Source organism: Phodopus roborovskii, unplaced genomic scaffold, assembly GCF_943737965.1.
Source record: "Phodopus roborovskii unplaced genomic scaffold, PHOROB, whole genome shotgun sequence".
NCBI lineage: Eukaryota > Metazoa > Chordata > Mammalia > Rodentia > Cricetidae > Phodopus > Phodopus roborovskii.
In genome coordinates, this window is record NW_026126461.1 from 15,607,362 (window position 1) to 15,626,391 (window position 19,030).

A 19,030-nucleotide genomic window follows, 5' to 3' on the forward strand; every position below is an offset into this window, starting at 1 on the left:
CTTCCCTGATTGGAAGACGTTGGCCACGTATACTTGTTGGCGGCCGCCTTGCCACGCCCGCCCGCCCCCCCCCCCCAGCTCTAGAGCCTGCGGGGAGGATAAAGCCACTTATTTTCCGGGGCCCTTAGAGTACGGACAGCTACAATTCCATCTCACAAGGGTGGGGCCCCGGATGTGTGACCAGCCCCCTCCTTACAGGCCAGAGCCCAGTTCCCTGCCCTCCGCCAGCTCCAGAAAACCTGGGGAAACTTTCCATTTAGAGTTGAGAAAGACAAGGGAAGAGGGAACCAGTGAACTGTGACACCCAAGGCCTTGCTTCTTCCTTACCAGGGCTTTATTTCTCTCACAGACTCTGAGGCACCGTCATTTGTCTCGATTTGGCACCCTCATGATTTTGTTTTTTTTTTTTTTTTTTTTTTTGTAGTGCTTTTCCTTAAACAAGAAAACATTGGGTGAGCTTTGTACACTGTCAGTTAGTGTTTTAACAATAATTTAAAAATGCTGCTGTTGTCTCACTGGTACAGGGGACCAACAGTCACAGTACAGTACAAGGAAGTTACAGTGGGACAGACCGATGCACAGGCAGGTGACGGCGGCGACAGAGCAGTGTATGTACAGACGCCCGAGCGCACATGGGTCGTACAGGGTCGGAAGTCCATCTGAGGGGCTCCGTACCGTTACGGAAATGCCGACCTGCACCCTTTCAGGGTACAGACGCTCTTGCCTTCTGGCCTCGTGGCCGCCTCACTACAAAAAGTTCAGAGTTGGACGGTCTGAATCGTTAAAAAAAAAAAGACTCTTAAAAAACATAACAAAACAAAAGAACTTAACTCTGGACAAAATAAAATTTAACTTGGAACATTCTGAACTCAACACAGAGAAACCCCACCACAAGGGGGCAGTGCAAATTTAACAGAGGCAGTCAAGATTGAGAACAAGGGTGCTTGGAATCTCTTAAGATGTGCGTTTTAAAACTCTTACATCTATTTGTACCTCATTTACCCTTTTTTGTTTGATATATTGTGTGTAAAAAAGATGGAGGCAAAAATAGTTTTCTGAACTATGAAAAACATTATTACAGGCACGTTTGCTGTTTCATTCCCGAAACATCTCGGTTTACCAGGTTGAACATTCAGAAGCCGCAGGTTTTTTTGTTTTGTTTTAAATCTTCCTTGGACCTTGAGAAAGTTGCATCCTTCCTTTGGGGCAGAGGTTGGTTGATGGTGATGGTCCGGTTATGCAGATTACAGTGAAGTATTCCGGTGTGATTAACCCATGCAAGCTTGTGGTCATGTCACAGGCGTGGCTTCTCCTCGGGGGGTTCCTCCTCACCATGCTCCTCCAAGACCACTGGGTCTCCGGGTGACTGAGATAGTGACTCCGTGGGGGAAGGCGGGGCCCAGCGGGACGGGAGGCGGCGGTTTGCTGGTCTCTCTGGCCTGGAGAAGCAGGGCTCTAGGGATGGTGCAAGTGCAGAACAGGGTAGTTCCTTCACGAGAAAGAGAGAGAGAGAGAGAGAGAGAGAGAGAGAGAGAGAGAGAGAGAGAGAGAGAGAGAGAGGCAGGGAGGAGGGAGGGAGGGAGAGAGAGACAGCATTACTCAGACCTGCCGTGTCGCGTGGGCAACGGCCCCAACACAATTCAAACATACCGAAATCAAAAGGAACAGCACAGGCCACTTCAGTATCTGAATGATAAGGCATGCATGGAGAGGAACTTAAAAATGATCAGTAAAACACCCTGCATGAATGGCCCGTGACACCCGTGACACATGGCACATGACCTTTTACGCTGTGACCCAGGACCAACACAGGACAGGCACATGGGTCTGCTTGGAGGGCATCTCCAGAGCTGGACCGGAATACAGAGAGAAGTGGGGACAGGGTCACCCTGCTCCAGTCCCACGCTTGGGCCACTGGAGGGGACCCTCATCCCCTGGGCTAGTCTTGAGGGACCTGGGGTTGCATCCAGCTGTATTAGCAAGGGGAGTCAAACACAACTCTGCCACTATTTACGCCAAGCTGACTGGCAGGCGGCTAAACAAACTCCCACAGTGTAGGAAAAAAAAAAAAAAAATGCTGCAGACAGAAATTTTAATTGCGGTCTAGTTTTCTTTAATGACTCGTCCCCGAGGCGGCAGCAGCCTTACAAACTGGCACTAGACTATGCCCATGTGCTTGTGTTTCAGCCACCGTGGCATTCTGAGGGCTGGCCACACGGCTCACAACACTCGGCCGCGGTGCAGATCATCCGTGGCGGTTTGCTTGTCTAAAATGGATACAGCGCTACGCTACGTGTCCCTCGCCTGTATGCCCGGGGACAGGGATGTCCGAACTTGGAAGTTACAAACGCACGGACAGGCGGAAAGCTGTGTCACGGGCAGTGTGAACCACGGATGACACTCACACAGACCTCGAGGTGGTGTATGACAGGGTCAAAAGGTACAAGGAGGCTGCCATGGAATAACAGAGGAAGTCAAGAGGCGAACGCAGGATTTAGACGTGACGAACAATGGATGAAGAGGGTAGAACAGGACAGATGGAGATGTGTGCGGTGGGCAGGCGATGGCTCTTGGGGGAAGAAGAGAACATGAGAGAGGGTGCTCACAGATGGCCAGTGAGGGTGTCGTGACTGAGCGAGGCAAGAGACCCACAGGCTTCTGCAAAAGTGGCGCAGTAACCGGTCAGCCTTTCCCTCATCCCTGAGGGGCCATGGAGACCACTCCGTCAGGTGCTTCCTCTTGGTAGGCATCCTACCTGACCTAGGAGGATCGTCCCTGGGCCACTGATACCAGCGGTACCACGGCAGCCGGGATGTGCCTAAGCTACCGCCCGGGTGTGCATAGGAAGTCAAGATGGTGCTGTGTTTATCTGTGTCTGGTGACCTGACCTCACAGCGAGCGCCTGGAGGAGGGTGGGTACGGTTTGCGAAATCCATGTCCCTGTTCCCTCCGCTGTAGGCATGTGTACATCTCGCGTTGGCGCGGCGGCCAGCCCTCTTCCCACTGAGGCCGAACAGAACAACCTCTTCTCAAAGACCGCTAAACCTGTGCAGGATGCTAACACGCAGCCGTGATGTGCAGGAAACTAACATTTGCTCAGTAAGACACTCAGTAAGACAGGGACGAGAGATGCTGTCCTTTACCCAGAAGCCAGTGAGGTGGCTGTGGCAATGGCCTTTTCCAGCACTTTCTTGGCCATTCTCCCTCTCTCCCACTACCATGGGGACACAACTTTTATCTGATGGTGGCTATGTCTCCCCTACCCCTGAGACAGAGTATCACTATGTAGCCCTGGCTGGCCTCGAACTCATGATAGCCACTGCCTCTGCCTCCCCAGCGTTGGGACTAAAGGCGTGCGCCGCCACGAACATCACTCTATTCTAGTTCTTAACTTCAGGTAGATTAGGAGGGTGACTACAACCTTGACTCAGACCAAAATGTGTTCTTTCTTATAGGTCTCACTCGGTTCGGGCTCTCGCAGCCATGAACTGAGTTCTCAAAACTACAAGGGACGGCGACATCTATTATTCATTCAGGCGATACTTATCAAGAATTTACTTTTTCTCCAACAGACTCACTTGGAAGGACAAGACACATCTGGGTTTATTCTTTCTGGCATGATTGTGTGAAAAAAAATGAGAGAAGACTGAACACATCGTGCACACCACAGCCCAGCACACGGCAACACACACACACACACACACACGCACACACACGCAATGGAAAGGCCAGTAAGCAGCGGTGGGTGGGTCTACAGCCAACAGGCGCTGGGCTCGAGGACAAGACACGACATAAGCCTGACACGGCCCCTCCTGGCCTGTGTTTCTCTCTTTTCCCAGCTGCAAACTCCGAGAGGAGAGACCTCAGCAGAATCTACACGCTAAGCAGTCGACCCCGGGGGCAGGCTAAGCGGGCGGCGGTGCTCGGTGTCTGTTCCTGGCCGTGAGAGTGGGTCTCCACAGATGGGGATGAATAATGGCCATGGGTACAGCGGCTACACACACACTCTGTGGACGGGAGAGGGCACTTACAGCGAGGCAGGCAGGGCTAGAGTCCCCATGGGGCAGTTAGTAAGACAGTTTGGTTCTGGACAGACAGACAGAGAAAGAAGAGAGAGAGAGAGAAAAGTATGTTTCAAACAGAAGATCAGTACAAGTGCAGTCCCTGCTCCAAGATGGCGGCCCCGGGTTCACTCCGAGGCAGGCTGGGTAGGGGCAGGAAGAGGTGGCCATGACCCTCAGGTCACAGGACTGTCTCCTGCCATGTGTCAACAGGCCGAAGAAGGAAGCGGAACCCAGGACCGGCAGTGTCCTCGAACCAAGGCTGAGGATCAAGAAGCTATTCTTGCAGCTCCCCGTGAAAGAATTTTGTGTGTGTGTGTGGTTCAAATACACTGTGGCAATGGCCCCTCATGAAGCCACACGCCAAGGCCTGGCCGGCAGGCAGCAGGCACGCGTGCACACATGGTTTCCACCCTCTCAGTTTCCACACTTGTGCCAAGGCGTGCAGAGACAGCAAATACGCCCCAGGTACGAACCCTAGACCAGGAAAGAACCCAGACCAAACCACGTCCCTGTGACTTCGAGGACAGTGACAGCAGACGTTGTATGGGTTACCCGGGGCCCGTCTTTCGGCCTGTTCCACGTCACAGGTCACTTCATTTGTGCCAGGTGACCAGGATCCCTGAAACCGCAGCACAGACCCACCCTCCGCGGGGCAGCCGAAGCACAGCTAATAGGGAAGGGGGCAGTACCCAGTTTACCTCCATGGATCCTGGTTCAGCTGCTCCGGCTTCTCCGGGGTGGCTGTCGCTGGTGAGACCGAAGGGGCCATGGGTGGCTAGCTTCTTCTCCTCCCTTAAGGCGTGCTCCAACAATTTCTTGTTGATAATCCGGGCCACATTCTCAGTGAATGTGCAGCCAGGGGGAGCCGATAAGTCCTGCCTCCCTGGCGTGCAGTCTCCCCCACCCTCCCTGCAAACCTCCGAGCCCGCCCCTAGGGGGCTGGGTGACCTTCCTCGGGAACCGGTGCCCGTTTCCTGGCCTGGACCCAGCTCCTGCCGCGGTTCTGCTGAGCGGGAACGGCTCCCGGCTCGAACCCCGACCGGACTGTGGTCAATGATGTTGAAGAGGCTGGAGAGGCCGTCGTTGATGGTGGTGTGCACAGGGCTCTCCCTCGTGGTGGTGGATCGGGCCCAGGCCGACTCGCTGAACCCTTTCTGGGCCACGCCTGGGGAGGTCCTGCTATTTGGCTGGTCAGCTTTTGAAAGGGGCTTTCTCTGAAGCTTGGGGGAACCGTACTTTGGAGAGCAGCAGGTGCGTTCAAACTTGGCCTGCACCTTCTCGATGGCGGGGGCCACGTGTCTGCTCCTAAGGCTTCGGGAAGGAGAAGACACCGGTGTAGTGCCGCCTCCGGCTTTTGGTGTGAGACACTTGTGGGGGCTGCTGGTAACACCGCTGGCACGCAGGGTCTCAGTCTGCAGGCCCACACTGATTGTCTGCACCGTCTGTGTCCCTGATGTCCTGGACCCGTTGGTCTGACAGGCCATATCCCTGACTTGTGGCCCGGTGGGACCAGAGCAGATAGCATTCCTGACAGAGAAGGCCACCTCCTTCATGTCATCGCTCATGTTCTTAGACATATCTAGGCTGTGCAATGGGGAGGTGAATCCCGGGGATGGGCAGGCAGGTCTGTCCAGGGGGCGGAGAGACCCCTCCACATAGTCTCGGGGGTATTTGGGTGGGGCGCAAGGCCACCTGTTGAGCACAGGTTCCGCATGACCTCCCTTGGCATCGGGCAGGTTCCCTCTTGCTCTGCTTACGGGAAAGGGGCCCTCAGGGTCCACCCGGCCCCTGCCCTCACCGCCTGACACTATACTGTCAACCCGGCGGACAGCAGGTGGGCTATGCAACACATGCACCCCAGACTGCTCGGTGAGGACATGGCTCCGCAGTGGCTGCTTCTGGCAGTGCTCTGGGCTGGTCATGGTGTCTGTTGTCATGGTGATACTTGTGGTCAGGTACCAAGAGGAGTCAGGGAAAGGCTCCGCCGTGCTGGCCTCATGTCCTATCCGACCCACCTCGGTCCTGTCAGCCCAGAGATCTGGAGGCCTATCGGTCCCGGCTCTGGGGGGTGTGTAGTCCCAGTTTTTGCTGTTGAACTCCTCGATATACTTCAGGTCATCGGGCGACAGCGGTGGAGTGACATCCTCCCTGCTGCTGGCAGGCGGCAGGCCCTTCTCAGGCAGGAATGGGGAGACGTCCATCAGACGCTGGAATTCAGACATACAGGACACGGAGACAGCCCTGAGGAAAAGAAGCAGAGGAGGTGTCAGCTCCGAGGCTGCGCCCCACACGATGGACACACGGGGTGCCTGCCTCTAGCCTACCTCTACAAACCGGGCCAGCCGCTCGATGGCCCGGGTGGTTGGCATGCTCACCCTACGGATGCCCACAGTTGTGTAGCTCTGCAATTGTGCCTGCAGCCTTGCCTTGGTCTGAAATTTATAGAGTTACCCCCTCAATGGCCGCACAGACACAGGGATTATCTACCCACAGTCACAGCTAATTCCAGACTATGCTCTGGCCACTCAGACCACCGAAGAGCATCCTCTACTGGCTTCCATCAACCCGAGCAGATGAACACGAGATGATCCCTCTGGCTACTGTGAACCACAGGATGCGGCAGAGAGAGACTCTGGTGAAACATGTAAAGGCCCACATCTCTTTCCACCAGACCAGCCTCATCCTCCAACAGCTCGAGGGGCTAACGGTCTCCGTCGGCCTCTTGGAAGAGTGTAAGGAAATGGAAGCCGGGACTCAGGTCTTCAAGTCCTGTTTCAAACAAGTATCCCATCCAGCCCAGCCAATTCAGTAAGAAGGCAGGCACACTGTTCTCTCTCAGCTTTCCTCTCTGTGGCCAAGTGGTCTCTCTCTGTATTAGTGCTTCCTGTCCCCCAGACACGTGCACAGCAGGAAAGGGGGAGGCTCACAATAACTGGACTTCGGTAGCCATCGCCCAGTGGGTACAAATGTGCGTGCAGACCCTCAATGCTAGCGTTTTAACTCCCCGCGTTTCAATCTGACACAACTTTGATGAATTCTTTCCCATCTGCTCTTCAGCCTCCACAGAGGCGGTGGGGTGGCTCATCTGCAACTCAGAAGGTGGCTGGGGTGTCCATGCAGCTTGGGTATTCACCAGGGCAAACAAACGGTCAGGGGCTGGAGGCTGGGTGTTGTCACCAACTCAGGAGACAGAGCCTCCGTGGCCTGGAGTCACAAGTGGGAGGCTAGGCAGACACCAACATGCCATCCCACTAGATCAGTTTCCCCTCGGCTTGACAGAGATGAGACAGGGTAGAGCCGCATGGACCTTACAAGTGGCCACATTGCTGAAACAGGACTGGGTACACCCAGAAGGTGTTTGGGTGCCTCCTGGTGCAAGAGATATGGCAGAGCCCCCATATGGTTATAAGTCAGGGGGCTCATGGCCAGGAGAGGGGCCGGCGCCTTCACAGTTTAGTGTTGGACATTTAATGCTACTTAGAATTTACAGCCCGCATGTTAACCACCTCTGAAATCAACGGATGCGAATAAGATTTTAAAACACAGTTTGAGAGAGAGAGAGAGAGAGAGAGAGAGAGAGAGAGAGAGAGAGAGAGAGAGAGAGAGAGGCCTAGGTTATCAAAGCCTTCTTCATCTGGACACAGAGCAGATTCTGCTGTGAACAGGGCAAAGTGGAGGGACAGACAGCTAAAGTGCGTGAGCTGCTTCTCTGTGTCAGATACCGGCTGGCATTCTGCGTGTTCATACGTGTAAACTGAACAAAGAAAATAAAATACCAAAACCTCTCAAAGAAGCTGAAACTCTCCTACTTGCGAATGAAGCAACCGAGGTCCAAAGCACTCAAGTCCCAGACCCGCGGAAACAGAGCAGTAAGACGCACACACAGATGGCTTCCAGAGACCAAGCCCATGAGTACACTTGGCATTGCCTGGAGAAAACCAGATAAAACGGCAGAACCATGCCCAGGCAACTCTGCTGGCTGTGTGGGAAACAGACATCATAGGCTGCCAAGGAGACGTTCATTTAGAGCCTCCAAAGTCACAGGAAAAAAGAAAGGGTAAGAGGAGCTGGAAGTGGCAAACTGGCAGAGAAACAGGATGCGATGGAGATGATACGCATCCATCCACAGAGGGAAGAAAAGGCAAAGCCAGAGAGCACAGGCTGTCAAGGAGGAAGCTGGCGTGCCCCCAACATGAAGGGCGGCAGCTACGGTCTGCTTCCTCTGGGGTTCACAGCAGGGTCCCCCTGTAGCAATGCCTCAGAATGGACTGGCTTTCTGAACTGTTGCTAACACTAATCTAGGAAATCAATAATTCAATAGCATCCACTTACTGTAAATTACGTTTGGAGAGTACGCAGAAATGCTACATCAAAATGGTGGGACCTGAAGAGCAAAAGGCTCCCAGTTTAGCAATCAATTTTCCTTACCTCTGAAGATTTCCCTTGCGACTTTCTTCTTCCTGTAAAAACAGAACAAATGTTTGTCGGAATCAGTCCATTTTGGCTTCCTAGGAATCCTGCCTGCACTGAGGTGACTTGTTTTGCGCTGGCCCCTTACGATGTGCTTTAAAACGAATGCTCACTGAGGCCAAGTTCAAGGCACCTGCCCTGGGCCCTTTGAAGTCCAGCAGTAAAAGCGGCATCTTTAGCATCATGGGAGGGTAGGAGCTTCAGTAGTCTCCCCAGGGAGGGAGGGGCCTGCCTGAGTAAGAAAGACTGGCTATAACGCTTGTTGAGTAAACGGCTCTCCTGCATCCCCGCAGAGGACTTCCCTGATGTATGGAGTTCACAGAACTGGCAATCCAGAGTAAGTCCGAGTGTGTGTCTGTTGGTGTAGGAGTGGAGGATCAGAGTTGAGTAGAGGTTTGGAAGACCGATGTCCTCTGGTCCAAATCTTGCTATGGAGGTTGGTATGGGTGGCATCTTTGGGGCAGGGACTCCTGCTTGCTTTTGAACATTCCAAATTAGGATTAGAGGTAGAAAACAGTGACTTCCCCTTAAGAGCACCAAGAGCTATCCTGGCAAACAACATGGCAAGGGCAAAGGTTGTCTGTCTATTGAGAAAAGACTTGGTTTGGAAGAAACGCTTGACAGTAATGAAGCGTGTTCACTGGGACAATCATACTGAAGTGAGCCCTTCCTCACGCCTCACGGAGGAGTAAGGTTTTCACTTGGACCTCGTGCTCTCTCTGCTACAAAGGTGGACCACGGACATTGCCTGCAGATCTGTGGCGGCGCAGACCTAACAACGGACATTCTACTGACCCGATGCACACTGCTGAGGGTAAGGCATTTGACTTCACTGACATGACTGTCCCTTAATCCCAAAATTTGGATTCTGAAATTTTGAAATACTTCAAAAGCTGAAATTTTTTTTGACATTTGTTTCACACACAAAATAAACATAGACAAATTGCCTTTAGGCTATGGGCACAACGTATAAATGAAACTTAAGTGATTTCTGCGTTTGAATGGAGTACTATCCCCAAGATACCTTATTATGAATATATAAGTGTCCCAAACTCGGTTAAAGTTGGAAATCTGAAACCCTATCGTCTCAGCATTTTGAACCAGGGACAGTCAACTCACATAATGTCCCCGTATCTCAGCACTTTCTGAAGCAAGTCCCTGAAAGCATGAAGCATTTCACAGAGCAGTACCCAGTACAGCCACTGTTAATTGGCTCACATGCCAGTGTCCCCACCCAAACATCCAGGTTTTATTGAGACAGGGTCACACTATTCCTATACCAGTTTTTAAAATGAAGTTTTAAAAACAAAACCAGGGCAAAAATAAGTGATACTGTACCGCAGAAATTTTGGTGACTCTGTTCAGCTACCTGTTGATCCAATTGTTGGATGTTTCCCCCTTTTGCCCAGAATAACATATTTATAGCGGCTGCCATTTAGTGGCATCTACTAAATGTTAAGATATTCCTTAATATAGAATTATTTCTCAGCTGTTAGTTTTCTAGAATCAGAAAACTGTATTATGATTTAAAAAAAAAAAAGTTGAAAATATGCATTAATTTTGTCTATCGACTATACTTGTTCTTGAGAGTTTTCGTGTTACAAGGGACCCCAGACCGGCATTTCTAAACCCAGACAAGACAGCGAAGTTAACTTGACCACAGCAGGAGCAAGGTCAGGGCCACCAAACAAAACCACCACCATTGGCAAGAGTTCTCTTGGCTCAGTGCGCAGGTTGTCTGGGGAACTTGCCAGGAGGGGAATCTTCCAGACACTGGCTCCATCTAATGATGGCTCCCTGCTACTGTTAGGGACCTCTGAGGGTAAACCCAGGCTGACCTCGTCCAGGCAGTTCCTGAGGGGTGGCGGATCCTCAGGCTCATCATCCAGGGACAAAGCATCCAAGTACAGGTTCTCACTGGCGGAGCACCTGTCCGACTCCTTCAGTTTGGAAAGCGGCCGGTCTTCAAATGGGGAGTCAGTGTCTACACAGGGCCACATGGATGCAGGCCGGGATACACGGGGGCCTCCTCGGTGAGGAGGAAAAGGGAGGCTGCTGTCTTCCTTTTGACTGCAGAGGAAGCTGCTGCTTCTCCGGGGACTATTCTCTTTCTGCAACTGAGTGACAGAAAATGGAAATAATCAGCCTCCCTTTCCAGTGTGACAATTTCTCCAAGACCATCCTTTTTCAACAATGTTGAATTGCATGTGTCTACCTGAAAAGACTTGGCTGGAACTGGGTCCAAAATATCTCACAATATCACATACCAGCACTGCACCAGCTTCCTGATACAAATATTATATTTTTAGGGTTTCTGCTGTTGTCTTCTTCATTTCTGTTGTAGTCATATAATTTGTTAATCAATTATTGCGCTCATGGGAAAATAGACATTTTTTTTTTTTAAAGTTTAATGGGAATAAGCATCGTGTTAGTACTTTCTTTTGCAATTCCCCCCAGAACTTTAGCTATGCTCTGTGGAATACTGCCATGGATGGCAAACTTCCGAAGTGAACCCCGTTTTCCTAACCAACCCAAGGCAGATAACAAATTCTATATATAACCCAAGTGACTGAACTGGGTTGTAGCCATACGGTGCTAAAGACCAACTTTAACCTCGCTGAGAGCTTTAAAACTTAGCTATAAAGATGATTGAAGATCTGACACACTTTGGGCCTGAGTCGGTAAAGACAGTCACTTGGCGTGTTGACGAAGGAGCTGGGGTTACAGTCAGTAGGGTAGCACCAGCTTGGCACACGCAAGGCCTGGGTCCAATTCCCAGCCCTTCACGACGTCAGCGACTGCAGCCGTGCGTGTGTGGCTTGCTGCTTTGTAAGCAAAAGTGATTTCCCAACTCTTGCCCAGCTCAATGGGAGTGTGCAGAGGGAGAGCCGGCAGAGGGGCTTGGCGCGTGTGGCTCACTGGGCAGATACGCACCTTCCGTCCAGTGGGAGATCTTGGGTGGGGGCATTTATCAGAGAGGACTGATGGGATGTTCCGGGGTGTGGCTCACGGGCTTCGCCTCTCTTCTTCACCGCCTCTCTCTTTCTAAACACTTTCAGAAAGTACAATCAAGGCCCAAGGCTGTTCTCACCCAGCACTTTCTAATGCGGTAAGTGCACACTCCCCTAGATCCATCATTCTCTTGACTAAGGCCACTATCAAACAGTCAGAATGGCATCTGTACTTCACTGGAAAGAGCGGCCAGCTCCAGATTTCCAGTCCTCACGTGCTGAGATGGTGGAGGAAGTTCTCTTAAACCCAATCCGAGCCTGCATCCATGAGCTTGCAGGATCATGGCTTGAGAATGGCCGGGAGGAAGCTGAACAGGACAAAGGGGCCTCAATTCATCTTTCTGATTTTATATGTCCCTGGATGCTATTGTTAGTCTATGAGAAAGATAGGCGTGCCAGCAGCAAAATCTTAGATGCCAGCCTACGGCAGGTTTGCTGTTAAATTAGGGAATAACCAGATCACTGCAGATATGAGTCAGTCCCTTCCACTCTCTTCCCCCTTCCTAATGACACATTTCTTCACAGTTCCCTTAATGCTACTATATATACACAGACAGATATATACATACATATATACAAGTATATATGTATGTATATATACACACACACATATATATGTATATATACACACACATACATATGTATATGTGTATATGTACACACACACACAAAGCTTTTTATTGTATTTCTGTAACACATGTCAGTGCAGTTGAGTTTCAACACATGATCCTCTCCCAAGTTATTTTGGGCAAAAGTATTAAAATGCAAGAATCACATTGGGAGCTGCAAATGTGCACTGAGGGTGTGTGTGAAGGGGGAGAAGGACTAAGGAGAGCAATGAGCAAACGCGCTCTAACTCAGTAAAGTGGGGTTCAAACATCAACCCAGGCAGCCAGCAGCAGTTTGCACGGGGGCAGCTAAGTGTCCGATTTCCTTAAGGAAGGAAGGAAGGAAGGAAGGAAGGAAGGAAGGAAGGAAGGAAGGAGGGAGGGAGGGAGGGAGGGAGGGAGGGAGGGAAGGAAGACGAGCCGGAGCAGCCAGGGCTGGCAGTACCTGCTGCTGACATAGACACCTTAGACACTTGTGTGCTGCAGTGATTGTCTAATGGGTCCTTAACGCGCAGGGTTTCCTGGGGCCAACACCTACTGCACTTGGGATCTTGCAGCAGGACGACATTTAATGCAAATAGAAAATTTAACAGGTTTGTATTTCAAATAATTGAGCACAACAAAATCTCAAAGAGTGTCACCTTACAACTGGGCGAAAAGAAAAAAGGTCGCCTGGTGCACAGTTTTTAGAGGACAGGCTGGCTGCTCAGGTTCTGAAGGCAGCTGGCTTGAGAGAATTAACCGGAAGGGAGAATCAGTGACACAAGTATAGGGACTTTCTGTGACAGTGACCTGGGAGCTGACCGATCCTATGGCGAGATCTATGTGACTCCATGAAAGTTAACTAACCCCCCCCCCCAAATCAAACGTGGGCTGAGATGAGAGTTCCGCCTGAGCCACATCCCCACAGCCACTGGCCACACACACCGCCTCTCGTGCTGTAGGAATTACGCAGGACTTTAATGGCGCGGGCAAGTACGAAGCGCAAGCCCTGGAAGGGGAAAGTGGGTTTACTGCTGCTTCTTCCAGGAACCCTATCACGTTATCACGGCCAAGGTCATACAGCTTCCCTGGGGGCCAAATATCAAGCACACACTGTGAGGGATGTTCAGTTACATTTCTGGCTCGTCTATGGAATGTGCAGCCAGACATTAAACCAGCAAGCAACTGAATGAAACCTGTGCACGTTTACACACACACACACACACACACACACACACACACACACATCTCCATGGGCATCTGGTCAACCTCCTCTTTCGGATCGTGCTTCCGGCCACTGTATTCGTTTTCAAGTTGGGCGGTGACTACTCGAGTGGGAGGGCTACACTGATTGCCCAAAGCCATGCCTGCATGCATGCAGCACCCTTGCATTGTGGACCTGCCTGACAAGCAGGGAGTCCTACAGGCACCGGGATCTACAGCACAGAGGCGAGGGCCAGGCTGCTGCAACCCTGGGACGCAGATGTGAAGCTCAGCTCTTGGTTCTTCTTATCATTCCTCACAGCAGTATTAAAGTGAAGGGACAGTTCGGCACTGGGTCACTATTGCTTCAGAAATCGAGTGTTATCAGTCATGTCTGACCAAGTTTTTCCTTTGCTAGAAATTCCTCATCCCACAAAGGAAAGCAAAGGCCTCAGATACCTGCTTAACTTGACAGTGTGGATTTCAAAACTGAAGAGCCCTGGGACAGAATCATCAAGCAGCAAGCAACGGCCAGGCAAAGGGGATGCCCAAAGGACCATGACAGGGATATGGCAGGGACACTTGAGGTGAGCAGTAAAAAGCAGTGGCTAAGGATGAAGGGCCCTAGTACCAGGCTGCCAAGCCTTACCTCTCGTTTCCTAGGAGATGCCTCTAGGAGGGAGGAGAAAGCTTCATGCATTTTACAGGGCCCAAGAAGCACAGAAAGTTAGAAGAATTACCAAGAGCACCCCCCCCCCGTCCCCACCAGGGGTTACATAAGCACTAACAGTTGTGGAGGAAGTGGCTGCCAGTAGGTTGAGCTGCCTGTAGTTTGTGCACCAGAGATGCAGCTCCCATGAGTCATCTTGCTACGGTGAGCTTTTCAGTTGGGTTTCCACCTGGGAGCCACCCAGGCTCCCGTGAGTAACTCCTCATCCATGGTGCTGTGAGTAACCGAAAAACCTCAACGCTTCACTAAGCTAGATTTTTTTGGGGGGGGTCATTCTTGGTCTGAATCAGAACTCCATCTGAGGCAGAGGCATCTGTTCGCCTCTCCTAATGAAAAGTCAGGTTGGGTGTGATAAGTTGCCGATCATTGTGTAAGAATACGGCAGACCCACTCAACCGAGCACAGGCGCTGGGCACAACCTGGCAGATTCTTCACACTGCTGTATTTCCAAACCACACAGGAAATGGTGACCTTCCTCTTGGTAGTGTTTGGAGAATTTTGAAATGGAGCCATATCAAATATTAGCAAGGTGACTCACACTCACTGGTGACCAAACCCAGAAAGGCCTCGGCCCCTTCTGTGCTTTCTTCCTCTCTGTAGTTCCTAAGTCAAAGGCTCTAGGTCATTTCTAAATCACGTGGTTCATTTTGTGTACCTCCTTATGCAAATTTAAACTGGAGTTCACCTTTGCCATTCAACCTTAGCAGGGGAACCGTGTCGTACATGCCTTAGAAGAGCCCCACTCGAGACAGGCTCTCCCGCTAACAGCAGAGTGACCATTTCTAATGGAATGCCGCTGTACTTTATCATTTTTAACTGACTGTTATTTCTTGAGGCTTTGTGCATTTATAAGAGTGACAGGTTGAAAGAGGCAGGTCTCTGTTGGGGTGGGGATCTAGCCAGGGAGGAATTCAGAACCTTCTTCTCAGTGTGAGGTGAAAATTGAATTTGCACGTCACGCTGGGCCTTCTGCAGCTCTGCAAACTGCACCAGGCTCACGCAATGCGGAAAATGACTATCTGGGTGGCAGGAAAACAGTTCCCTCTGCTCTCCCCGAGACCATCTGAGTTTGTTTATTGGGAGATGATGAGCTACCAGATTCCTCCCTTGGTTCTGGTCCTATCTAATCACAGCTCAGCAATATACCCACAGCAGGCAAACAATGACTTCTAACTCTATTTGGTAATTACTTCACTAATGGTAAGGATGCCATTCAGGCTGCAGCCATCTCTATGACCATTTCTCCCACGGCAACCCCAAGTGTCAGCTTACTCTGAGGCAGAACTCATTGAAGATAATCCAAAATGACCACCCCCCCTCTTCAATTTTAATCTTCACATCCCTGCACATGTATACAAAGGCAAGTAAGTCACCTACAAACTCTGCAATAAAAAGACATGTGTCATGTCAGGGTGAGATGATTCCCCTCGACTGTCAACTCCACTGGGTTGAGAAATGTCTAGATAGCAATGCTCACCTGGTGTGTTTGTAGTGGCATTTCAATTAAGGCCATTACATCCTGGGGGGTAATGAAATAATTCCTAGACTAATTCAAAGTTGCTGGCATTACTGGAAGGTAAGAGTCGGGGGTCTAGTTGGATGAACTGGGTCTCTGGGGCTGTGACCTTGCAGCTACGGCTTGCCTAGCCCTCCTATGCTGTTCTGTGCTCCCTGCCCACCATGAGATGAAGTAGCTCCTCCACCATGCGCTCCAGACGCCAAACCACCGCTGACCCCGGCAACGCTAACCACACCTTTCACGTGTTTGCCCCAGCACAAGAAGCATGGGAGTAGACGTCCAGCACAGGAAACCCAGCACCTCCTACCCTCCCTCTGGATGCCCTCAGCAGAAAGCAGGTGACGGCGGCGAGCCCCTGTCTCTAGGTGCTCCCCGGACCGCTCGCTGCCCGCATGCTGCCCGCTGCAGGGCTGCGCATGCGTACCTGCTCCAGCTGCCACAGCAGCTCCTCCTTCTGCCGCCCCCACTCCTGCCGCTCGCTGTCCAGGCGCTCGAGCAGCTCCACCTTCTCGCGGTTCCAGTTCTTCTCCCGGTGGTGGATCTGCCAGCGCAGGTCCATGACCAGGCCGTGGCTGTCGGCCAGCAGCTTCTGGTGGACCTCTCGCTCCTTCTTCAAGGCTCCTCTGCCCTCGGCAGAGGAGTCGAGCTCTCCCAAGCTTTTCTCAGCCTTCTCTTCCAGCTGCAAAAGCAGACAAGAGTCAGGACCACCCTCTCTGAAGTCCAGAGTTAGAGAGAGGAAGAGATCTCGGACATCTACACAGGACCGTCCCAGGATGGGTCCTTAGCCAAGCACGAGTGATCCCGTGGGAAAACAGGGCAAGTTTCATCTTAAAGCCAAAATTAAGATGTAAAATCTCAGATGCTTGCGCACAGCTCTTCTAGACTCCTCGGCTGCACCTCCCAATCTAAGCCACTCTGTCCTCTGCCTCTACAGCTCCTTGTAGGTGACTCAGTCCAGTATCTTCGGCCCCTAGCTGGGACAATGATGGAGCCCAAAACTCGTTAATAAATGTTTGTCGAAGAGAAGGGGGAGGGGGTGGGGTTGTGAAATATAGAAACCAGAGAACTACCTGAGAAAAAAACATAGAACTAGACACAAAGGCTAGGGTATGCACGTAGGTCTTTCTTCCGCTGGGCACCCAGACAGGAAGCACCCTTCAAGGCACGTGGTGCCCAGCAGTCACACAAGGCTTCCCACTGGAAACTACGGGAGTCAGATGATGATGATGGGCACTGCCGAGCAGGTGAGGCAAAAGTTCACACCCCGACAAATGTGCTGGCTGACTCCCGTGAACTTGACACAAGCCTACACAGATCGGGGAGGAGGGCGTCTCAGTTAAGAAAAAGGCTTCTTTAAGATTGGCCTGCAGGCAAGCATGTGTGATGTTGTCATGATTGGTAATTGATGGGGAGGTCGCCCAGCCCTGGGCAGGTGGTCCTGTGTTCTATAAGAAAGCAGGCTGAGCAAGCCATGATGAGCAAGTCTGCAAGCAGCACCCCTCCATGGCCTCTGCATCAACTCCTGCCTTCAGGTTCCTGCCCTGAAATTAACTCTTTCCTCCCCAGGTTGCTTTTGGTCAGAGAGTTTTATCAGAGAAGTAGACACCTAACTAAGACAATGAAATTCTAAATTTCAAGACCAAAGGAGGAAACCCCACACAACACACAATAAAAGCAAAATCAAGATTTGCCAGCAGACCTTCCCTTCCAGACCGACATGGGAGGTTCTTTAAACAGAAGGAATACCGGACCAACACTTTAATCTACACAACAATCCACAATGGGAATAGAAGATATTGGTATAAAACTCATTTCCTCCACTTAAATTGACTTTAAACATGGCTTGTTGTCGGAAGCAGAAACCAGACATGACACATTAGTATTTATAACACATAGTGGAGTAAACAGGATTGGTACAGGGTGAGGATGGGGATGAACTTCCTGCTGGTCAGATCCCAGGTACTGCAAGGTATGCTGGGTAGGGGAAAGGGACCCTCAGCTGAGGAACTGTCTCTGGCTGGCCTGTGCAAATGACTGCAGGGGACTGTCTACTCAGAGAGCCTAGCTGCTTGTGCCAGAAGGGTTTACTCAGCACAACAGAAATGCTGTATTTCCCTATGTTCTCCCCTGCACTAGAGATGCAGCCTTGGGCCTCACAATGCTAGGCAAGTGCTTTTATTTGGAAATTGTTTCCAGTTTGTTACCAAGGGCTGACAACAGACTTGGGATGCCCCTGCCTCTGCTTTCTTACAGTCTGCACCTGTATGTAAACACTGCCCCATCTGTTACTGGATACTCAGTATTTAAAGCAAGGCTTAGTTTGGGAGGAAAAAACAAAAGCAAAATGGAATTTGGGCTCCAATGAAAATATGTACGTTTTTGTTTTGTATTTAAGTAGTAGACCGGCTGACAAGCCAAGACAGCGTAAGCAGCCACTCACTGATCCTGGACTGTGACCGTTTGAAGAAACATCATGAACAGGTGGGCGGAAGATGAATGGTCTGGGCTTCTGAACTGGAGGTCCTAGCTCGTTTCCTGGCAGGAAGGCGCTACTCTCCCCTGAGGCTTTTTGTAGCCAACCCACTGGTAGACCTCAGGCTCCTCCGAGACAAAGATGCAATGTTTGAAAAGTGGCCAGCACCAACAAGTATGTCTTCCTTCCTAACTACAAGGATTCCCCACACCAGTGATACTTCTAAGGGATTTGAGCATTCCTTACACACCTCTCCCCCAGAGTTCATGGCAGACCAGACACCAGGATGAACAGAGGATCTGGTAAGAAGCCCTTGCCTGGGCAGCCAGGGACCATTAGAGCCACGGTTCTATCATTTCATGGCTTTTGGCCTTAGTGACTCTGTTCCTGCTTCTACAAGAACTGAGCCCTAAACCTGATGTCAGAGGACAGAGCAGGTGAGCTTGGCAGATGGCAGCAGGGGTCCCCAGGGTCAGTGGTAGTACAGGTCAACCTGGAGGCACCTAAGTTCCTGCGCCAGGACAGGTGAATTTGGGGGTGCCTGGGGTCAGTGGTAGTGCAGGCAAACCCGGGCGGTGCCCTGGGTCAGGCGGCACAGGTGGCCTCGAAGGGCACCTGGAGGCCATGTGGCAGAACAGTGACCTTGGGAAGTCCTAGGAGAGCTGTTGTCTTTGGAGTGATGGCCCTTTCATCTTTCATCAGCACTGAGGGTTTTTACACGGTGTCTCTTCTTAGGGGACTTTTTCCTTTCATGACGGGGCCGACCCATATAAAAATCTTAATTACTTTATAGTCTGCCCCACAACAAAGGCTAGAAAATGCATGACACACACAGACCTCTTCCCACCTTATGCCCTGGAAGCTCCCTGGTGCAGACAGATGCTGTATTGCAGACTCCCAGACAAGCTGAGCTTGGCAGGGGCTGCTGCTTCCTGTGGGCTGAGCCATTCCCCAAGGCTGGGCTGTAAAT

At 51.2% G+C, this 19,030-nt stretch overlaps 1 protein-coding gene across 1 annotated transcript in view; it reads right to left on the reverse strand.

The window, feature by feature from the left end:
* Positions 1–334: 334 nt before the first annotated feature.
* Positions 335–19,030, reverse strand: part of Mtcl1 (microtubule crosslinking factor 1) — a 105,562-nt gene continuing 86,866 nt past the window's right edge. The window contains exons 11-15 of the mRNA XM_051190899.1: positions 16,012–16,266; positions 10,373–10,651; positions 8,493–8,524; positions 4,763–6,305; positions 335–1,489 (exon numbers count right to left, since the gene is read on the reverse strand). Coding sequence (XP_051046856.1) covers positions 1,295–1,489; positions 4,763–6,305; positions 8,493–8,524; positions 10,373–10,651; positions 16,012–16,266 — 2,304 coding nt within the window. The 3' untranslated portion in view covers positions 335–1,294. The remainder of the gene's footprint in view (positions 1,490–4,762; positions 6,306–8,492; positions 8,525–10,372; positions 10,652–16,011; positions 16,267–19,030) is intronic.